The 24,327-nt window shown below is 34.7% G+C and overlaps 1 protein-coding gene across 2 annotated transcripts in view; it reads left to right on the top strand.

Annotated features, from left to right (window-relative positions):
* LOC143252290 (uncharacterized) overlaps positions 1-20,481 on the top strand; it is a 100,050-nt gene extending 79,569 nt beyond the window's left edge. The window contains exons 3-4 of one of the 2 annotated variants that reach the window (XM_076504201.1): positions 16,195-16,357; positions 17,926-20,481. In XM_076504201.1, coding sequence (XP_076360316.1) covers positions 16,195-16,357; positions 17,926-19,179 — 1,417 coding nt within the window. In that variant the 3' untranslated portion in view covers positions 19,180-20,481. Of the gene's footprint in view, positions 1-16,194; positions 16,358-17,922 lie in introns of both variants that reach the window. The other variant, XM_076504200.1, reaches the window with a different exon arrangement.
* The last annotated feature ends 3,846 nt before the right edge of the window (positions 20,482-24,327 follow it).

Here is a 24,327-nt window from a genome sequence, read left to right as displayed (position 1 = left end):
CTTTTGTGTAAGAAAACACTGGTATTATCCCAAAGAACGTCATGGATGGGTGCATTCTCATGATTGTGCTGCCACAGTCGATTTCTCCTTAATCTCCTAGACCCGGCTATTGTATCTGTGTTCTGTAACGCGGGTCATCATAAGAACACGAAGTTTAGCTGTTAGTTCTACATTAATTGATATATTAAAAGGAAAAAAAAAAAAAAAAAGCTTCATTGTTAAGGTGATTTTATTCCTAGTGTTTACATGTATGAAAGTGCTAGGATTGTAAGATTTTTATCGCTTTGTGTCAATATTTCTTGAACCTACGTTTTTATCTGACGTTATGAAATATATTGGCACCTGCCAATAATCGAATTACGAATTTTAGCGTTTAGTTTCGTGAATTTACGGCTGATACACCGAAGTATATTATTTGGAAAAACTTGATTAGTTAGAATTTGTTTTTATTCTCATTTTTAAATATTAAACTTTTAATAAGAAAATAATAGGTATGTTGTAGTTTTAGACGAATTTAGTTTCTTGAATAAGGTTTTGGCATTAGTCTGTATTATTCTTCTTTGTTTTGTTTTTATGCTGTTGCTAATTGGGAGGAAGAGGGGAACATTCAGCAAAAACATTAGCGATTTGTTTATACTAACTTTTGTTTTGTTTAGCGACATATGAGTATGTTTATTTGTTGTTTAACTATTGATCAATAAATAGATTAATAATATCAAATAGTCATCAAGTTTCCATCAGTTTTCGCAATCCTAATGATTTGTCTTTCCTTGTTTGACTTCTAACATTTTAAATTATTTAAATTTACAAAGAAAACTGGGTGGTCCAATGTTGATACGTCAGTCCACTATAATAATGTATTACCGTTCTTTTTTGTGGGTCGGAGAGCGTGAAACTCGGTACGTGATGCCACAGAACATGCTCCTTTCTTTTCACTATTGGCGCGTTATAAAAGTGACAGTCAATCACTAAAATCACTTGCTGCAAAATCTCAATCCTAAAGGCTCCTAGAAATTCCCAATTTTAGTGACTTCGTAGCGTCAAAGCAAATGACGCTAGAATGAATCAAAACAACGAGTAACCTTTATAGATTATACAAGTAAAAATAGAAATAATTAGGCAATTTCAACCTAAGTAGAATATATTTACCCATAATATTATGTTCCGTTTACAAAGCTAATTATTTTTCTTGTTTGTAAATGTGCTTTGAAGGGACTGGTTATATCTGACAGCCGCGGGTATCTAAATCCGATTTTGAGCGTTAGAAATTCGTATTTACCGTCGAACCACTATGGGTCATAAAGATAAAGTAAACTTGACCTAAAATTATTTTCTAAGTAACGAAAATACTTATACACAAGTTTTGCAAAAAAAAAAAAAAAAAGGGGGGGTTAATACGTTTCGAATATGCCTAGTTCAAAGAAACTTGTAATATTTGTCACAGCTTAGGATATGAACAACGCAAGTATGACTAGTTATACTGGTAAAATGTAGTACAGTCAAATATTTTCCAATATAGATCATTTTTCAATGTCGAATTACATTCTGTTTTCCATACAAGATTTTATATTAAAGTTGTAAACTGTATAGACAGGGCTGACATTTTTTATTTTTAACATCCGCACTCTTAACGTACGGTTTATGACAAAAAAAACTATTCTTTCATCTCTTAAAATTCATATTCAAAGAAGCTTCGTCTATTAAGATTGTCCTTCGAGAAATCTCGTGTACAATTTTTTTCTGCTAATTTCTTAAGAAATAAATAAAATGAAGTCTTAACGACTTCAGTTCTAAATCCACACATGTATCGATCAACTTTGTATTAACTGCTGTCTCGTTGTGGAGGTAACTCTGGAGTAGTCTAATACACGTCGATTGAGAACAAGGTAAATTAATGACAAACGGCTTATAATTATGCAGATTAAGTCGTTTGAAAGAGCTACATAATCGAACTTGCTAAAAATTAATTGTATGCTTATCTGTGTTTTTCCTTACTTTAAAAGTGAAATTATTTAATAGTAACTCTAGCCTCACGTTTTTTGTTTTTGTAAATGGAAACCTGAATTATGTCTGTTGAGGTGATCAGAATAAGTGTATTTCTCGTGGGACTTCGATCAGTATTGTGAACTTTTTTTTTGAGGTATCATTCTTTTAGGTGAAATACTTAAACAAATACAAACATAACGTTGTTGTTTTAGAAATTACTAAATTAATAATGTTCGTATGAGTATCTCGTTACTTTACAAAACGTTTATTATTTTTTGTGTCGGTGGTTAGAGTAATATTTTTTTTATAAAAATAAAATGCGAACTATTTATAAGATATACTCAAATACCGTATGATTGGTATAATGTTTGTTAATTAACCGGGTAATGTATTTTCTACTTTTAATTTATGATGAAACTGTAACCTATAAGTAGAAAAATCTTGGAGAAGAAAATGTAGACTTTGTCGGAACATAAGATGTTTCGTTACATGTATTATTGTTTGTACAATTAAATTTGTTCACAACGTAAAAAATTATCATAGCTGTAAAAAATTATATTCATATATCAAAGTCTTCTGACGTAGCGCCATCTAGCGGGATTGCTCATACTTAACCCGTGTCACCAGTTTCAGCCCAACATTTTATGACACAGAGTGAATCACAAGCGATCAATTCAGCCTTACACCCACCACTATACTTGTACAGATGTGTTGACAATACAATTGCTGGATTCACATCTACAGAACACACACTTAGGTTTTTTTAACCACGTTAACTTCATAATCCAAACATAAAGTTTATCTTTGAACACGAAAAACCTAAACTAATAGCATTCCCCAAGATCACAAGAACTGATACACAATTCAAAACAGAAATCCAGAGAAAAATCACCTATCCTGGACTACACATTCATCAATATCAACAAATGTCTTTAAAAAACTGTGAAAAAATACACACACACACACACACACACACACACACACACACACACAAAAGCTACAAAACTTTACGCTACTGCATACCATATTTCCAATATCGGCGAAAATATAACCAACATTCGAATCCCATCACACTAAACATGCTCGCCCTTTCAGCCATAGGGGCGTTATAATATGACGGTCAATTCCACTATTCGTTTGGTAAAAGAATAGCCCAAGAGTTGACGGTGAGTGGTGATAACTCGCTGCCTTCCCTCTAGTCTTACACTGCTAAATTAGGGACGGCTAGCACAGATAGCCCTCGAGTAGCTTTGCTCGAAATTCAAAACAAACCAAACTATTCCAACAAACTCCAAACTTATTGAAAAAACCAGGTACAAACCAAAGTTCATACAATGTAAAAACTACACTGACGAACGCAACACGCCCTCCCCCCCCGCTCGTTCAGCGGTAAGTCACCGGATTTACAGCAGATAGCCCAATGTGGCTTTGCTATAACACGCACACAAACGCAACACCAGAATTATTTATAAAATAAAATGTAAAAACTACCACGACTTCTATATTGAGGAAACCAGCAGGAGAATGGAAACTAGATTCAAAGAACAAAAATATCTTCACTTATTTGAACACTGCAAATCAAATAAACACTACATAACCATAGAAAACTCCCAGATACTAAGTAGGGAAACAAATATAAATAAACGGAAAATCAAAGTAGCCCTACTTATACAGGCTGGCCCGTAAGTCCCTATCCATCCATATATCTTATGTATCCAGAGTATCTGTCTGCTGTCCCTCATTCTCGCTGCATAATATAATGCGACGCCATGTTCTGTGAGACATTTTCCTCAACATAGCAGGGGTTAATGTTCCAAATGCCGCGGTAATAGCTGCCTTTAACTCATCGTTACTATTATAACGTTGTTCAGTCACAATGTCTTTTATGTATCCCCAGAGTTATCAAATGTTAAGTCTTGACTTCCTGCGGGCCATTACATGGGTGCCGGGGATGTTACAGAACCACGACCTATCCATTTATCTGGAAAAGTGTCATTAAGATAATCTCGCACAGTGATGGCATAATGAGCCGGAGCTCCATCTTGTTTGAATTAAACCTCCTCTCTGATTCCAAGTTCATCGAGTTTCGGTATAAACAATTCTTGTAACATGTTTAGAGATGAGGTATGGTTTACTGGCCCTTCAAAGAAGTATGGTCCAATAATAACATGACGCGGATTAAGTGCTCTCCACATCATGACATGCGGAGTTTTGTATTGAATTTCTTCATAATAATGAGGATTATCCTTTGCTCAGAAGTAAACATATCTTGCTCGACTCGAACGGTAAATTGCACACTCGTCTGTAAACATCACCTTTCCTCGAGAAGGGATCGTATTGAAGATTCGCAGTAACTCATCACACGTCAGTTTCCTATTTTCTCTATCAGCATCACTTAGTTCATTCACAAATGTGGGTCGCCATGCTTTAACTCCCATGTCCTTTTTCATAAAGGTCTACATGGTTGCTCGCGGGATACCAAGTTCAGCTGATCTTTTCCTTGTCGTCTTTAATGGTGAGTTAATTATTGACTCTTCCACACCAGCACATGACTCTCTACGTTTAACTGGTCTTCCTGAACGAGGTGCATCCTTAATATTGCCAGTTTCAAACAATTTGCTCTCCCAATTTGACATCGTTTTTCGTGTTGGTGGATCCTTATTGGATCTTTCTCTAAATTTGCCAGTTATTGTATTCAGGGTGTCACCAGTATTCTTGCGCTTATGTACCCACGTACTTGTCACAATTCGCTCTTCAAGTGTAAATAGGCTTACATCGGCCATATTTCTCTGAAAAAAAAAAAGAAACAATTTTATAATACATGCGTAATTGAATATAACATAATAACATATGGATGGGTAGAGACTTATGGGCCACCCTGTATAACAACTCAAACCAAAATTAAATCAATATAAAGGAATACCTTTAAAAACTTATACTGACTAATAACCTAACATATACTGCAACGCCCCCCACAATCTCGTACCTGTTTACACTCTCGTCGCTAAGACGTATGCCCCGCAAGTGTCAGTTGCAAACTCTACTAACCTGAAGATGACCTGAGAAGGTCGGGACGTTTGTTCTTTATTTTGATAAAAGTTTTAATACCTGTAACAGCCGTTTTGAGATACAAAACGCAAATGTATTTGGCTTACAGGATGCCAGTTGCTCCACCGAAAGACGTTAATGTTCACTAGGAATAATATAATACGAACTCTGTGTGCGCGCGCATACATGACTGTTTTGTGCTTGCCAGACCTTTATCAATTGTCTTGTCTTGGGCTTTCGAACCTCAAGTAGAGGGGCGATTAGTTGAGCTCGTGCCTCGGCTCTTTAAAATATATATATCGCCGTTTGTCATGATGAATAGATACGGACCATTTATGACAGTACAACGAGGAATACTACTCTGCATATGTCTACCAAGATTTATTAAACTTCAATTGTACAGAGCAAAAAATAGTATGAAAGATCGGTCTTAATGTTACTAAGAATCTGTTTTGGAATTCCATAACCTTGACCCTTCTAAGTTGGGTCATAGTCCAAACTTAAACCAACTTGTGTCCAAATATTCAACCAATTTCGAGAACTCTTCGTGACAAACACACACATGGGTGGAAACATCTTCGTTCACCTAAAATCAGGGGGTTCGATTCCTCTCGATGGACACAGCAGATAGTCCGATGTGGTTTTGTCTGGTGGCTGTGGTGACAATGATTCATTTCCATCACCATGATGCAATGTTTAATTTTGTTTACTTACATTCTAACTAACACATGAAATATTTTGATTGTAGAAGGGGAAAAAACAACACTGCATGAGTGTCAGATCTGAAAACCTGTTTACAAAAAAAAAAAAAAATTCGTATAGATTGTGTATTTCTGTTTGAAAATCCACACGAAGTTCCAAAACGTTCTAAAAGCTTTTTCAAAAATAAATGAATTTGAAGTAACTGAGAAAAACCAACCGCAAATATAAAGTTATAACGTTTTACGTAAAATTTCTAAATGAACTAAAGGAATTGGACTGTTCAACCCTTCTTATTATTTTATCTTTTTCAAATTATGCGAGTGAGCTATGAACATGAAACACGGTTTTGAGTGGATAAAAAATAATGTAATCCTAAAGTGTAGTTTCCGTAATGAAAATAGATGTTTTAATAGAAGGTGAGCTTTTTGCTATTTCATCTTTGTTAATGTAAGCACTAAAATACTTAAATTAACGTTATCCTCTTAAACAAAAAAAATTTGATTTTGAATCTTCATGCAGACAAACTAAGAATTGATTATTACACGATGAATTTGTTTCACTAAAATGCATACAAGTAGTATTTTCATCTCGTTTCTTTTGTACCAAAAACATCCGAGGAAACGATAAGTTTAGGGTTGCACAAGTTTCGTATTGTTTATCCTGTAAGTATCTTCATATTCTATGAAACGGGTGTGATTAGCGTAAGATTATTAGAAGTACATTAATCAATAGATCAATAACATAAGCAACTCCCCCTCAAAAAAACAAAAAGGCACGAATGATTAATGGTCTAAGAACAGCATTTTCTAAACTTTTGTCATCCACGCCCTCCTTTTATACATATGGTTCTTGCGCGCCTCCTTCTGTTTCTAAATGAGTGAAAGAGTTGGTTAAGTAACGAAATATAATACACCAGGTGTGCTTTAAAATTGTGTCGTAATTATTTATTTTCATTAATTACATATTTTAACACATCTTTTAATTTTACATTATTGCACTGTTGACTCTGCCCTAATCGCTCGCGCCCCCTGGCGCCCCTGTTTTCTATATACTTGACAGCTAGGAGAGCGACTGTGTTGGTGTTAATTGAAACTTTTACTCGTTAGGCCTAACAAGATAGTAAGGCTGTGGTGGATTAACTCCTTCATCAAATATTTTGTTTGGCTCTAAAGCACAGTTAAGAATAGTTACTAATTTTTTTTTTTTTAGTAAAATCATTTAGGTACGGAGAGAGAACATACTTGAGGATATAATCGATTTTTTAAGAATAATTTCTAAACAACGCGTGCTTGTATGGAAAGCAAGCAAGATTGCAAGTAAAGAACCACAAATATATGCATTCAGCCACCTACGTGCGTTTCCACACGTTAATACGGTTTCTAGGCGAACTTTGCCAGCAGATGTAAAATGACCGCCTACTCTTGGAAGAAGATATTAACCTTTAAACAGTGGGAACGTTGTAGGTACCATCATCAACTGACGATGGCTGCCGTTTAAGGTTTAAACATGTCATATTATTTGTGGTATTTGTCTAGTTCGCTGCTTACTACTATGCAATGTATGAAATTGTCTTTATTGGACAATACAATCTACTTTACCTCATCGGGAGTGAAAGATTTGAAGGAGTACACTGGTACCAAAATCTTTTGAGGTGCTGGATAAAGAACGTAGTGTTAATAGAAAAGCATAATTAATTCTGTTGGCTAGAGTTTAAAAACATACATTCAAATGTTTCTCTAATCGTTCCATTAAGTTATTTTCTTTTGGTTGAGATATTATTTGTTTTTCGAAGCTAAACCTAATTGAATAGTGTCAAATGTAATACTATATTCTGAAGCCAAGATGCAAAACCACTTATTCTATTCATTAGACAAGTATAGCTTACTACTTGCACAAAGTAGAAGAATATTCTTAATATAATTAACAAGTTCCATTTGAAAATTATATCTCTTACCTTGGTGGTAGGTTTCATTTATTGTATCCAACTGTAAATAGATCATATGATAAAAATCTGTGGTGGATAAAAATATCTGATACACAAGCAAATTGCTTGTGTGACAATAACCATACTGACCACTCAGTCTAGCTTCATATTATCTCTTGGCGAACCATGCATATGAACGATGATGTTTGAGTTTGGTTGAAAAATAAATGATTGAAATATATGATTTCATAACATTATAAAAAGAAAGGAAAAAAAAGTGCAAACTTTACTCGATGTTAAATTTTTGTCTCACAAAGTAATTACTTTCGGCTTTCTCTAACTTTAGCTCGGTTGTGGAGTCTTTGGTACCAGTGCCAAGTAATCAGCATGTTTCATAGTTGGGTTGTCTTTTGTGGACAATATTAATAATTAGCGAAAATGAAATTAGAAAAGTAATATTTATTAGATGTCGGTTCCGTTGTGTGTGGACAATACAATTAATACTTGTTCGGTATTTCAAACGTAAAGCAGTATTAAGTTTTGGATTGTGGCCACGAGTTTCCAGACTTTCTCAGTACAAGAATCCTTTCTTTCCCCGCAGAACATTTCGCACACTTCACCTAATGTATCTATCGAGAAATTTTATCTTAACAGTATTTTGTATTTTCTACAATCCCTCCATAGACTTTTTCCTGCAGCTCCCTCATTTGCGAATCTTGGATCGTGATTTGCCTCGGAAAACTCTGCACCCAGAATGACCCCACAACCATCCAATAAATGTATAAATAAAAGACACTTTCCCGTTGCCCCCTTCCACTCATTCTTTTAAATGTAAACGAATTTGTCACTTTTTAAAATCAGGTTTAATAAATTATTCCAAAAAATCGAAAGCAACATGTAAGATTACACAACATTTATGTATTAAATATTACGTAAACCATTAGTGAAGCAACTTTTAACAAAGGATAAAAAAGACTTAGAACTTGCTTTGGAAGTATGACAGAGTGAAGAAAACAAATGCCATTCTCTCAAACATTTTTGTTATGATGTTCTTTTCTATTTACATTGAATGTTAAACCCAAGGTTATGTTTATCTCTTAAGGCTACAAAGTACAATTTCAATCCGTAACACTGGGTCGTCTTTTGTTATCTTAATGTTAAAGGAATTGCCACTTCTTTGATATTCTAGCTCTACTTCAGGTTTTTGTTGTCACACTGAAATTGTTTTATTTTGCGACTTTTCCTTGAAAAATCAAGATAAAAAAAAAAGTGTAATGATTTTATTGAGAAATGAATAACGGAACAAGAATAGGAAGAAAAAGGCAGAGGAGTAAACAGGTAGTATATGATTAAACAGCAAGAATGGAAATTAAGGAAAGACGTTTGTTATCTGATTATATCATTACTTAGTTATGCAGGGCCCTGCTAGCAGCATGATTCATTATTTACTTAATACGATTGATTGTAAAACCTTCCAATGTACCCTTGGAGTTGTTATCTCGAAGAATATTATCTTCGCTTTGGATGTAAATCGTATGTATTCAAGCAGTTACTGTCTTATTTAGTTAATGGATTTATTTGATTTCTCTGTTTTTAATCAGAGATTCCAAACAGTTTCCTATGTCGCTTATAGTTACGATTTTGATTGAATAATTCACTGACACTCAATGTTCCCGACTTTGTAAATTAAGTCGAAAGCGACAAACAACAAAAAGTAAATTGAAATAAAAAAATCGAATTCCAGGAACTTGTGTAAATATTTGAAATGCATCAAAACACCCAAACGATCAAATCTGTTTAGTACACACATAATTGTTCTGAGGCGGATAAATTATTCTTTTGGTGTGGCGGCATGTTAAAGAAAAATGTTAGTTCTTATTACTAGCCTGAATGGTTAAGTCTGCTTTTCAATTTATCCGCGTTATTGAAGAAAATAATTGTTTACCGTTCTTCGACGTGTTAGTCAAAAGAAACCAAAGTTAACTTCTATCATAAATCTTTTTTAATTATTCTGCTTACTTTAATGAATCATGTGATACGAAGCCATAAAAAAATCAGGTTTTTATTCCTATGTTTACAGGTCTTTAAATGTTCTAATCTAGAAGATTTAAAAAAATAATTTATTAATTAAATCTGAATCATTAGAGATTTCACACGTAATATCGATACAGCTGCAGAAAGTGATGATAAAATTATACTAAAAATCAACATTTCATAAAACAGATCAAAAAGGGAATGTTTGTCAGGTCAGATTGTTTTATAAATAAATGCAAGAAAAGCTCATTCACATTTAGCCAAACATTGAATAAGACTGAAGATGAAACCAGTTTGATGGAGAAAATAAATGTGGTTGCGTACACGTTGGTTAAACTAGAAGAAATGTTAAATGAAAACTAGCTAAACATGCATGTTATAATGGTCATGTCATCAAGTGGGAAAATACTAATTCTAATTCAACCGAGTAATATGATGGCTAGAGATATTAAAGAAAAAACCTATATAAATTAAATAAAGTGAAAATAATTGTCTTAAATAATTATAAAGGGTTAGAAAAAATCAAAGTGTATAGATGGCGTGATCTTCAAGTAGCCACATGACCAATGGCTGCAGCTGCACGGTATTTGTTTTTCACACGCTGAGAATGACGTAAATGAAGTTTCTTTTAAGACCGTTGATGAGTCTTAGAATAAAGTTTAAAAATATGTTGATAATTTGAGTATTTAACGAAAATTTAGTTTTAGAAAATAGTTCACTTTTAAAATCTGTTATAAATTAAAAAAAGTGCATCAAGCAGCTTTTCAAATAAGTTTATATTGGGTTTCAGTGTTTACCACAATTGAATCACCCACCAAACTATTAGAGCGACTTCTATTCACCAGTTTTATCTCGCTATCAAACAAAAGCAAGTTGAAAAATCACAATATACAAAAAAAAATGGTCAAGTTTGAGTTAGATCTAACAATTGTATATAATGAAAGACATTGAGGCTCAAATGTAAACATCGATTTTGTTATGACATAATTCTTGTTATAAAGTGCGAATAAATATGTTTAACTGAAAAAAAAACTCTTTTACTACCCTCCGATTTATTATAACTCGTTCATTTGTATATTTTTGTATTCATTTAATCCAGCGGCCATCTTTCTTTGGCAGAAACTAGTAATAAGCCATGGTTTAAACAACGCGACTTGTTTTAGACGACTAACACTTAGATACTGAGGAAAGTGCACATAGGATTACGACCTTGCAATGTAATTTATTACTTTACTTCTGTTTTTCAAACTAATAACACAAATATTATTACAAAGAAGCATCGACTCAATCTTGCGAAATTAACGTAAATTTTAAAATGTCTTTGGTTTATACCACTAAGAATACGAATGCAAACCATGTTTAAGTTATTGATTACACTTGTAATTTTTCCCGTACTTCTGCCAAGTCACGATCCTTACAGCTTGAAGTTCTATACTTATGTTTTCCTACACTGTCAGATCTAACTAGGGTTACAATGCTGACGTGTGTCACAGAAATAGGCTTAACAGTCAGTCAGTACTCGAGTGCACCACAAAGTCAGATCCTTATACACTGTTTTCAATATATACACGCACTTTCCTTTTCCGTGTGACGTTAAGCACATCTGACACGCAAATGGCCAATCGGCCTCTATTGAAAAATTACTGATGTCACACTAAGATGTTCCTTGCTTGTGTACATAATTTTGCTCTCGTCCTTGTAATTATGGCTTTCGAAATGAAATTTGAAAGTCTGAGTATAGAAAGCAAAGTAGCCGACGTTATCGATTTCAGATTTTCTTTCTGATAAGTTTTTCCATTACGTAAGCAGTGATTTATTTTATTTTTTAAAAGATTTCATATCTGGGAATTTACAAATATAAAACTGCTCATTTTGAAGGGACTCGAATTGCCCTTAGTTTTGCCCGAAATGTGTCGTACCTTGTTAATGATGTTTCGAAAAATTTTTTTAATTAACAAGATTTTTTCGTAGAGAAAGTCAGTTGAGATAATGTTTTATTTTGAATTGTATTTATTTTCTACTTCTACTTTACAATCCATCTATCAAGTTTTTGTGCGATCACATCTGCGTCTCAGCGTCGTCTGCTTTTCTCTTAACGAAATAGGATAGGCTTAGCTAATAGGTTAGCTGTATGGACTGTGAATCAACGGATTGAAAGTTCTGTTTCTGCAAAAATGCACTCTACACTATGGCGTTGTATCTGCTCTTAAAAAGCGTTTGTCAACTTCTAGAATTATATTCGGTCAGACAATAGTAGTATACAACTTGGCGATGATTGTTGCTAATCAGTTCGAAGGTGGGGAAAACTCTGTCGATAGCCCCTTGGCCTAGAATAGCTTTGTGATTAGAACGTTCGACTCGTAATCTGTGGATCATGGGATCGAAACCCGTTTCACAAACGCTTGTCTTTTCTGCCTTGTTGTAATGAGACGCCCAATCTCACTCTTAAATCTCTTCATTGTTAAAGAGTAGCTCAAGAGTTGAAGATGGGTGCTGATTAGTTGCTTTTCTTGTAAAATACTTCACAATTAGGGACGATTAGCGAGACGCTATGTGTGAATATTAAATAACCAAACTGTTAGTTTTCACAATTAGGGACGATTAGCGAGAAGCTATGTGTGGATATTAAATAACCAAACTGTTAGTTTTCGTGTAATTTTGCGCAAAATTCTAAAAGTAAAATAAGTCCTTAATTAAATGCAGCAAAAAAACCCCAAAAAACATACCCAAACACATTGATATTATTCTGGACCTAGAACTATCACATAGTGGTTGTAATGACAGTTTCGTATGTTTCACAAGGCACCTTTTAATATTAAGAAAATCATACACACTTTATAGATTCTATTATTAAACTATATTTTTTACCTAATTTCTTTACTATCTCGAAGCTCCGTTCTTTCACTGTATGCATTATATTAAAAACAAAACATACTCGATTATGCCTGTAGTATTAGGAGTGTATCTGATTTTTATGTATGGATGTATGTAAACTTGTCGTAGAACCATACAACTGAGAATATGCAAGATCATGTTGCTTGTCGAATTTCGCGCAAAGCTGCTCGAGGGTTAATATTCGTAATCTTGAAGGATAAAGTAGATGAAACGCCACCTACTGCCATCACGTAGACGGTTCTAATCGCATTTGACTGTCACTCTTAGCACCCACCCGTAATTGTTCCAAAGTTTGTATCAAAATTTTTCTTTGTAGTTCGTGGTGGAACATGAGCGACGGAACCCAAGAACTACAGGCCAGTACACTAATTGCGTGGCCCAGTAAGTAGACAAACATATAGATTCAACATATATCTTAGATATCCAGTGTATCTGTGTGTTGTCCCTCATTCTCGCTACATAATATTATGCAACGCCATGTTCTATGAGACATTTTCCTCAACGTAGCAGGGGTTATTGTTCCAAATGTCGCGGTAACAGCTGCCTTCAACTCATCATTAGTATTATTGAATATAACATAATTACATATGGATGGGTAGGGACTTACGGGCCACCCTGTATGTTGGTAGCATGACTGAAAATCCCATCGAGATACAAGCATTTTGAATGCTATATCTAACAGTCTGTTCATTTATATATTTTTGTAATTATAATATTGTGAGATTTTGCTCGTAGGCAAGTATTACATTTCCCTTAACACTCTGAAAATCGGAGATTTAAATTTGTCGGTTTTAATAGGAAGAACAACATCCAAACATTCGTAAAGATTATAAATCAGACTTTCCTTTTACTTTAACGATTCGTACGTGTTCGAAAGCTTTGATTTTAAACTTCGCTAATGTCCATTGAACAACGTCATTATTTGACTAAATTTCGTAAGAATGTTTTCCCCTATAAAGTGAACCGCTGGATCCCTTGTCACTAAACCTGATATGTATATTTCGGCCTATCGGCAGTGATATAGAAAGGCTAGCTCTTGGATATGACTACAACACACCCTCCTGGGGAGAGGGTGTGAGGGTAACCGTATTCTCTTTCCTGTGTGGTCAGTGGATGTATCAGACTGGCCATCAGCTAGTATGTATACTAAGCAGCAAGTGGCAGGTTGAAGTACTTGTTTGTAAGAATGGTATATTATAGTAATGTTTTATTTTCCATTTTTAAGTAACAAAAATGTAACTATATTTGTGATTGAAACTATCCAAAATATAATCCCAATTAGAACTAATTACAATTAAAAGCAACCTGAAACTAGAACTAATGAAATTTACGAGTTGAGCTGTTTCATTAAAATGCTTAATGCCTTTAGCCTGCTAAAATAAGATAAGCGCACGCTTTTACGAGCCAACTTTGTATACTTTTAAAACCTAACTGTTTTACGAGCGTCACGCTTTCACGAAAGTCTTTAGCTAGTGAACCGACATTCGTATTATTACAATGTAGTTATAAAATGGAGTAATAATAATATAAATACCTTCGAGAAGTTGCCTTATAGAGCATCAACACGCAGTAATAGTTTTTTGTTGTTGTTTATTTTACACACAGACGCAGACAGAGATTAGAGCGCTATCAGTGGTTTTCAGTTTTTTCATAGAAATTGATTTATGTAAGTACACCCCCAAACGGGCATTTAGTGAAGTATTTTAACTTTACTTTTTTGTCATATTTAAAGGTACATATTAAGTTTACCAGTTATAAACTGCCCCATGTAAAGACTTGTATTAAGTAATGGTCGTATGTTTCTTGCTGTTGATGATAATGAAAGAACGAATCCAATGAGCTCTGTAAATATAAACCGTTACTGTAACTGGTTAGATGATTTATCGGCACGTTTCGCGTTATTTTTCTTTACTAATTTTGGTTTTGTTTAATTTGTAGTGTTTTACGAGTTGTGTACTTTGTCTTGAATATAATGTTAAAAGTGACTTATAATTAGACGATGTCACTTGTTTTTATTTTTCACGAAACAAATTCGACTGCTTTTAAATCTCATATTTCAACATTACTCTGAGGACTGTAGGGGCACCTAGGGGGTTATAAGGTCACGCATTGTTGCTGACATTTGGCTCTACAACCTACGAAACTAGGTCTGCATGTCCGTCGTTATCAATGGATACGAATCATATTTGGTAGGGCCGTGAACAATATTCTACGTTTCATTGAACTTCAAACATTTTTAGACTGAGTTTCTTATACAGCAACTATCGGTGTGCAAAATCGGTTCGCAGGGCAGCAGATAGGATTTTTGTGACCTTGACCTTTGAACTCGACTTTTCAAAATTAAACACTTCAAGTTGGATTATAGTCCAAAATGCGTACCAGCTTTCGTTCAAATCCAACAAGCCGTTTTCGATAATTCTTGTTAACACTCGCACACGCACACAACAGAGAGTGAAAACAACCTCAGTCCAGTAATAATAGTAACAATAGTGGGTAATGAAAATATTGTTGGGTATTTTCACATTATGTTACAAACATTTCTTAATCACAAACCATTTTTATTTTATCAAACTGAACATTTGACTCGCGTATTGAATTCTGACAAACATTTTGCAAATTGGATATTCAGGATGGAAAACAGACGCAAAGGCGTTTACTTGCCTTTCATATTGCAAACATAATAGAAGTTGTGAACTTTTAAACAAAAAACAGCGTGCTACACATGCTTGTAAACTACCATGTTTTGAGATGGCTTTCTTAACGCCAGTTTCACCTTGATATACTTGAAGTTTCAAGTTTTCTTCATTCTCAATTCTTTAGTTCTGCCATACCATCAGCCCTTTAACAAATTATATCTTGTTACATTTTATTGTACGAAGAGGCGCCATTCTGTCTTCCACGTAATGAACACAGTCGATGAAAATGTACGTATTGTTTTATCTTGACAAATTGTATATGCCAAATGAAAAAAATTGCTTTGTCGCTCAGTCTACCATCAACATGACTAGTAGTTCCTGAAAAGCTAATACTACAGTATCGTGAGACTTTGCTATTATATATATTTTACAGTGTCTGTATGTGATCCGAGTTTGATAGCACGTGACCCATATATGCCTGTGTGTAAAGGGTAAAAAAAAAAGTTGAATTTTAATGAATATTAAAGGTCGTCAGGGTACATGACAAAAACAGATACAGTATTATCACCGTATCTGCAAACATGTCTGTATAACAGAACTGTAAATCTAATTCCTAAATAGAAATTAATAATTTGCACACGATAGTTTCTCTACATAAGAAGCACTTTCCAGACTTCCATTTCTGCGTTTCTCTTCTGTCTTTTCAAACATTCCATCCACCTTGTGTTTAGATTGTTCTATTTAATTACAAATACCGAAGGCCGTGTTATTTTTGTATTGTAGTGTAAACCTAAAGGTTTCTTTGTTCACCTTTAATGTCTGTTCAGAATCTATATATGTTCTACTTTTCTTCTAAAATTGTTTTCACTGAAGTCCTAGCATTTCCTTACAGTAAAAAAAAAAAGTTATGCTTTATCTTAAGGTATCATTTCCCTACTGTAAAAAAAATATGTATCTTAATTTGCTTAGACATAAGAAGAAGGTTCAGAATTTTCTGCCCTGTAAAAGTGATCACCAACCACCATGTGATATTCCTGGTCCTACTGGAGTTCCGTATGACGACGTACTGATCAGTCATCATCCCCCTAGAATACATGGAGGATCCAGTAACCAAACTCTGACCTCGTTCGAAGTAAGTAGTTTCCTAATACTTCAAACGTTAAAAAATTATCATGGTTTAGTAGCTAAATTTTCGCTTCTGTTGGTGTAAAATTTCATCGCTGATTTAGCTGCTAATTTTTGTTTCTTCTAAAAATGATTTCATAGATCGAATGGAAATCACGATTTAACCTAAACGTTATATGCTTGTTTCGTATAATGCTTTTCAGTTAGATAAACGAAAATTACACCATCAGGAACACTAATACTCTAAGGAATCCCATTCTCAGCGTGTTTGCTAATCAACTAAAACTTGTTATAATTTGATTAAAACTTGATTCATATATACTGTTCACACCAGTGATTGTTAATTTATATTTTGGTAATTTTGGTAACGTAATTCGTATATTGGAAATCCGTAGCTGTAACTACAGGGTTTCTAGACGATTCTACATTTTTTGTTAATAACAACGAGCTTGATTGTTTTTTTTTTATCACTACGAACTTTGTCCCGTTAACATATCTTAATTATTTTTAAATACAGTTTTTAAAGGTGATAAATTTTTAACCTAATGGGAAGAAATAAAATATGTGAATTTTATAATCGTAAGTATTTTGTTTGTTTGGGAATTTCGCACAAAGCTACTCGAGGGCTATCTGTGCTAGCCGTCCCTAATTTAGCAGTGTAAGACTAGAGGGAAGGCAGCTAGTCATCACCACCTACCGCCAACTCTTGGGCTACTGTTTTACCAACGAATAGTGGGATTGACCGTCACATTATACACCCCCACGGCTGGGAGGGCGAGCATGTTTAGCGCGACGCGGGCGAATCGTAAGTAGCATTTGTTTAAACTGCGTATATGTTGTGTACTACTTTGACCAAAATACTTGTGGTCATATTTTAGCTTATTTATTGTTCAATAGCTGTTATGTTCATGGATGTTGTTGTATTTTATTTAATATTCATCAACACGAACGCTGTTTAATATGAAAATAAATGTATAAATCGGTAAATAAGAAAAAAAAAATCTCATAACATATCGAAACAATAACCGTATTTTAAATTCAGGTGTTTTTTTTAAACAGAATTATGCAGATAGAGTATCTGACTTAATTTTTCATACCTATTGTTTGTTTCAGAATACTTGGTTAAAAATATTGCCATTCATTTTTTTTTTAGGCCTGGCATGGCCAAGCGCGTAAGGCGTGCGACTCGTAATCCGAGGGTCGCGGGTTCGCGCCCGCGTCGCGCTAAACATGCTCGTCCTCCCAGCCGTGGGGGCGTATAATGTGACGGTCAATCCCACTTTTCGTTGGTAAAAGAGTAGCCCAAGAGTTGGCGGTGGGTGGTGATGACTAGCTGCCTTCCCTCTATAGAGGTCTTACACTGCTAAATTAGGGACGGCTAACACAGATAGCCCTCGAGTAGCTTTGTGCGAAATTTCAAAACAAACAAACATTTTTTCTTCGTATGTAATAACTTACGATTATTTCGGTTTCAATCGGGATAGCCGACGACTAATTGAGTTTTAAAACTAGTTTCTATAAATTATTTTATTCATCAATCAGTTGATCAATATTGTATTCTTCTTTGATCAGCAGCAACTTCTGGACGTCAGATATAGAGGATACGGAGCACCCCAACTTACACACCCCAACTTTACATTTTCCAACAAAGAAATAGGAAACGTAAGATCTAATAAAAATAAAGAACACTTCAATCCAATTTACGAAGAGGTTTCGGGAGGTTCCGAAGACAAGGGTGGCAGTCGAAGTGGAGACTCGGACATTGATGACAGTGAAACGGAAGCTCGGATAACTAGCAGTGAGGACGAGTTTGCAGAAGACGAGTTGAGCCTCGCAGAGTTCCCAAGAGAATCGGGACAGGTGGGGTCGATAACTATCAGTTTGCAGGGGTCCACGGGAGAAGACTTGTGTCCTGATGTAGCTTCTGGTTCTAGTGAAGGTGCGTTGACTGACCATTCGGACTCGCGAGAACTCCGTGGACTTTTTCGTGGGAACAAGAGTGGATCTTCGAAACGTAAAAATAGCGGTCTGTCGTTGGAACGCAATCGAAACGGACATGCTAGTGACGGGTCTGAAGCCAAACAACATTATTATCTACACAAAAATGCGAATGGCCCTGATATATCTTATCCTAATTTACCAAAAGGTAGTGTAACGCATTTACCTCTAGGTAGTTTAAAACCTAAACCACACCCGATTACGTCTGGTACTTCATCCAATGCTCCTGCGTTTGTACATGACCCAGGTTACTCACGAAGTGGTCACAAAGGAATACATTCTAGCCATCAATCAGATAGGCGGACCCAAAAACGAACCGAGAGCTCCCCGTCTCCTCTTCCTAGCCCTTATGATCAAGACGTTGCCCAGGCTCAAGTTACACAAAGTCCTCACAGTTCTACACCCAGATCTAAATCTGGCCGACTTCCAGGAGCTGTTCTTTCCGAACTTAATCAGAGACTTAGTGGATCTGTTAAGAAGCCAGGATTATATCCTGGTAATCAACCTCGTAATATTCCTTCAACTGACAATCCGCGTTCGGCAGGTCCTCCTGAGTTAGGGACCTTTCGACCAGGAGGTAGGAACATACCTAATGCGGATAATATTTACGCATCAATAGACGAAGATGGGCTTTACGCCGTTGATGGTAGTCACAAGAACACTAGTCGGAACCCGGCGGATTCGAGACAAAATTTTGATAGACGCGGAGTGCCAAAGGACTCGAACAAAACATTAGCCAGCCAAAACATTCCATCTGCAAACAGTGCCGAACAACAGGAATCTTATGGAGATATTAGGCCCGTGAACGATTCCAGAACAATAGGCACATGATTACTAAATTAACATTTATCTTCTGTACTAATTTTTCCATCGCCGTTGTTTTGGTCACGCCAGGCAATGGAAAGAACTAATGATATTTGTGAGTGATGGCGTTCAGTTAAGGTCTCTTACTCCTATCTTCCTCAGAAACCTAATAAGCGCTCATAATCTCGGAAACGGAAGTTGTCTTTTACATTGTGAAGTAAACTTTGCTTGTGAGGTAAAATGTTTATTGACTATTGAATGGTAAATAATTGTAGCCCTTGATGTAAACAAAACAATATTATAATAATGGTAACAACATTCTGTTTGCAAGTACTGCGCCTAAATAAATTTTGTAAAGTGTCAAATCAATCAGTCGTTAAGCTTTCAGATAGAATTTGTTTAGTTTCTTCCTAATTACCAAGAAAGGCTCATATAGTCAGTACTGTGATATGCCCGTGTAAGCTACTTCCGAGATCTTGCAGCCCCTCTTCTGCTTTGTAGGAGCCACGCGCCAAACATGTACATAACGAACTTTAGCTTTTTTGTTTTGTTTTTCGTGGCAAACAGTCGCTCAAGAAAGCTGCTGTTTTATTTTTGTTTTAAGAAGAACGTCCATTCTATCGCTACACAATGCTCAATGTCTAAAGCATGCCACTATATAAATACAGCGTACAAAGTACAACGCGTTATATATTGAAGGTCTTAATGTTATTTCATATCTTTTCTTGGTTTTTTTTTTGTATAAACTAAATACTAAATTTTAAAGTTAAGGTAACATTATACTACTGCACTGATTTCACCCTTGCTTACAATTCATCCTTGTAGTATAATTCGGAAGAATTATTTTTCAGGCACTTTGTCATAGGAGAACTTTTGAATGGTGGATCCAAGTTACTTAAGTTTATTTAATATAATAAGTGCGGCTTTCATTCAGTTTTTGGTTGCAGTTTTTGATACAAGTGAAAAGGTCACCTGTATTAACAGTGTCAGGATATCTAATTTTAAGTTTAAAGGCCAGACAAAGGTCAAAAACTTTCTCATAAGCAGGATTACATTCTCAGTGTAATTTCTGCCTGATTTAGAATTCATTCTGATGTTATATATGTTGTCAATATTCTATAGAAAAAAGTAATTGAAATATGTATACTTGTATATAGTGTGCATTTTGAAAGTCAGTATGTAGAAATCTTTGAACTTCATTTTGGACTTTCTAATGTACGATGTTAGTTATTTATTTTATTTTCTGTTGAATGTTTCTATTATTTTGAAAGTATGTTTTAGTTTTTTTTTTCTTCCGTTAGAACAATAAAATATATCTTTAAAGCACAACAACGTTTTCGGAATTGTTGTTTTGGTATATTAAGTATTTTTAGCTTCTACTGTGTATCCCTAACGAAATAATGAACACGTGTTTTCATTTAGTAAAGTATACATACAATCATAATATTACTAATTAATAAAACTGATTGCAAAAAAAACCCTCTGATTTCTGGTATTGGTATAAATGACTAACATGACCGAGGTGTTTTTTTTATTCTTATTGAAAATAAGTGAAAACCATATTACGATTCTTTTTGTTCTTTACTGCTGGTTAAAACTCCCCACGTCCTATAACGTAATGGATCAATTATAAAATTTGTGGGATTTCTCGTACACGAAGAAGAACCGGTTACAAGAACCGAAACGACTCGAGCCGTGCTTAGATAATCGTATTTAATATTAATACCAAACATTGAAATTTGTTGGGCGTTAATGTAAGAGGAGAAAGATTGTTTATTGTGTAGGATATTTCATCAACAACCGAGTTTTTCCTTTTCATTTAAATAATTCTTGATGTCTGTTACTGACGGTTCGTTACTCTCTTTTATATCGTCTTTCTCAAACCTCCGAATTTAATTTAAAAGATGACAGGTTGAATGAATTCAATAAAAATGTAGAAAACACAGTACGGCCTGACTGAGTTATTTACACTAACATATCCGATTAGGAATTGAAGAAATGTTTGGAACTAAAGCGTTGAGTTAATGAACAGCACCTCGTATTACTGTAACAGACTAGGTCTGAAGAGGTAGAATTAGTTGTTACTCAATTTTCATCTGCTGACTTGGTAGTGTCTTCTCGCTTCTTTTTGTCTCCCAACTCCATTAGTGTTTATTTAAAATCATTTGGAATTGAAACGAAAGGACATAACTAGTTATGCCATTTTCTATACGTTTTTTTATGTTTGGGAGTGAATAAGCTGTTCTAACGAAATGTATAAGGAAGTTTAACAATATCCGTGAAATCCGTCTTTAACTCTGTGCCTCATAATGTATTTTGAGAATTATCGTTCACATCAGTATATTTCTTACTGTATATATTTTTCTGCCTTTTTTTACAGATGTTTTTGTATCCGTTATAGAATAACAAAAGAAATTAACTAGATCGCAGAAAGAATATGAAAGTTTGAAAATTAATTATTTATCTTCTTTATTATGACTGACACTGACTACTAGGAAAGAAATATTACAACTAAATTATTGATTCTAAGCCCACAGATCAATGAACGAACGTTTTGCAATTGATATTTGGGCTAAAAGTAGCCTTATTTACAGCTGGGGATGAGAAGGTCCAAGGCTCGAGCCATGATGCCTCTTAATGCGCTTCACACTTTTGGTTTTGGTCGCATTATAATCGCTCGAGTAACCTGTGTATTTGAAGCTACAAGAATTAGTTTTAAATATAAATTGCAGAAATCGTTCAGATAAATCATTTCGAATTTACTGAACAACAATAACAAAATTGTAATGAATCAACTGATTACAACTTCTACGAAAACGGATCCATAGTTTTATTATCTAAGAAGGGATGCATTGAAGCGTATTATAAAGTTTACCCTAAAAACTTGACCAAAACTGTTTCGTACTAATAATGCCTTTATATCTGTTTATTTTACCTCCACCTTTCTCTGTGACTGTCTGTGGATGGAGTGGTTAGTTGCCCTAGGAATGCATGGCTTTTGAAAGACAATGCTGACTTCTAATGATGCTTTCAAGACACATTAACAGACGCATCACTTTATTATGTTAACTTGAAAGAAACATGTAATAACAAACCCATAATTAAACATTATTTAACATATCTCGTAAACGCTCTACTGTCTTTGAAAACCTCAGAACTAAATGCTCGATTCTTTGACGTATACGACAAGTATAAAAGCCTATAACTGCACTAGAGCATTTTATCTGTTTAACAAGTTGTTATATCAAGTTTTTATAGAATGCTTGCCCGGTGAAGTAGCGATAGCTTCACTTACTCACCACGCGAATATTTGGGGTTCGATCCCCCCCTTCCTGGTGGCCCTAGCGCGCATAACCCATTTTAACTTTGCGCCGAAAGAAATCCGAATGAGTTGTTTAGATAGTTTCTAATCTTAAATTCATGCAGACTGTTTGTATTTCCGACATGCTGGGGGGTTCTATATTAAAGTGTTGTACCGCACTGTCTATCTTTCTGATATGCTCGAAGGTTCAATATTAAAACTGTATTGCTCTGGCGTCATAGTTGTGCAGGCCGACAGGATATCTCTCTCTCTTAAGGTCTCATTACCGTCAATTGTTTCGTGATTAGGAATCCTATATTCCATTCTAAGTCACTGGACGAAAACGAAGGATAAAATAGGAGAACATAAAAATTAAAATCCAAGAACCAACAAATGTCGGAAAAGAGGTGATATCGGTTATGATGCTATAAACAAACAAGAAAAAAAAAACATACGTAAGAAGTGCACAATGACCTTGTTATTTGAATGGTAAAAGACCAGTATGCAAGATATTTACTTTAGTAATGTAATAAAACAAACTGATGCTGTTTTTCCGAGTGCTGATAAAAATACTTGATAATCGATCTAAGAACTGAAAAATTTGTGCTTTTTGAAATTGTTTGAAGTTTCTAATAAAAGAATTTGAATAATTGCTCGATTAAAGATGCATTAGGATAAAATTAGTTGAAAATTACGTAATGATAATTAATCGTAGTTTTACTGATGGAATTCCACTGTATTAGACTGAATTTCAGTTCAACATTATATTGTTTTCTGTTCTGTTACGTGATTACAACGGTTCTTGAGAACAATTCCAAATATTTCCTTATGATTCCTGTAAGCTTCAACGATGGAAAATAATGAAAGGAAAAAAGCTGCCACGAAGAATTTGAAAGTGGTGAACAAATATAAGGAATTCTGCGTGAATATAAAGCACTAAGAAACACACTTACACAGTTACAACTTGCGTGACAGCTTTGCGCCCTCCCAAGTGTCACAGCGGTATGTCTCCGGATCTTCAATGCTAGAAACCAAGTTTCGATACCCTTGGTGAGAATAGCAGATATAGCCCATTGTGTAGCTCTGTGCTTAATTATAAAACAAGCAAACAAATATTGTAGAATTCAATAAAATTGCTAGAGGCTAAAAATAGTATTAAAAACGGTCTTCTAATTCAAAGCTTACTTTGAACAAAAACGCCTTTGGAAATATTTTTATTCAGCCTTCAAACATTTTTGTTTGCTAATATTTGTTATGATTCAAATATTTATAGTTTGATGAAGAGTCTTCACACAATTTAACTCTAACAGCACTTTCACGGTCTGGCTATTATAAATGTATTATAAATTGATACATCCTGCTGTTTTATACACTCGCTATGCTATATTAAGTGTGCGACAGATCTTAGATAGTCTAACTGTATTAAGTTGTTCTTGGCCTTAATAAATCATTGTCAAGTTATTCTTGCCTTTCATTTTATTGCACGTGAGTATGAAATTATTAGATTTTGCCAAAATGTTTGAAAGTTTGTTTTTTGAACTTCGCGCAAGCTACCCAATGGCTGTATAATTTAGCTGTCCCTAACTTAAAAGTGATAAACTAGAGGGAAGGCAAATAATAAACACCATAAAGTCCTAAGCTCCACTAATCTAAAATTGGATTCACTATCACATTATATCACCCCTACGTTTCAAAGGACTGGCATGTTGGATGATGGAATCAGAATCCGCAGATTGAATGTCCAGTAACCCCAGCCTTTAGGGCTTCTTTGAAAGACACATATATTGGAATATCTCGCAAATATACGTTACAGAAATACTGCAGGGCAACATTATTGAAAATGCGGGTAAATGGCTGTTGCAACATTCTAGAAT

The sequence above is a fragment of the Tachypleus tridentatus genome, chromosome 6 (assembly GCF_004210375.1).
Source record: "Tachypleus tridentatus isolate NWPU-2018 chromosome 6, ASM421037v1, whole genome shotgun sequence".
In the NCBI taxonomy this organism is placed as follows: Eukaryota; Metazoa; Arthropoda; class Merostomata; order Xiphosura; family Limulidae; genus Tachypleus; species Tachypleus tridentatus.
The sequence above is the reverse complement of the archived record's forward strand: the minus strand, read 5'-3'. Positions and strand labels throughout refer to the sequence as shown.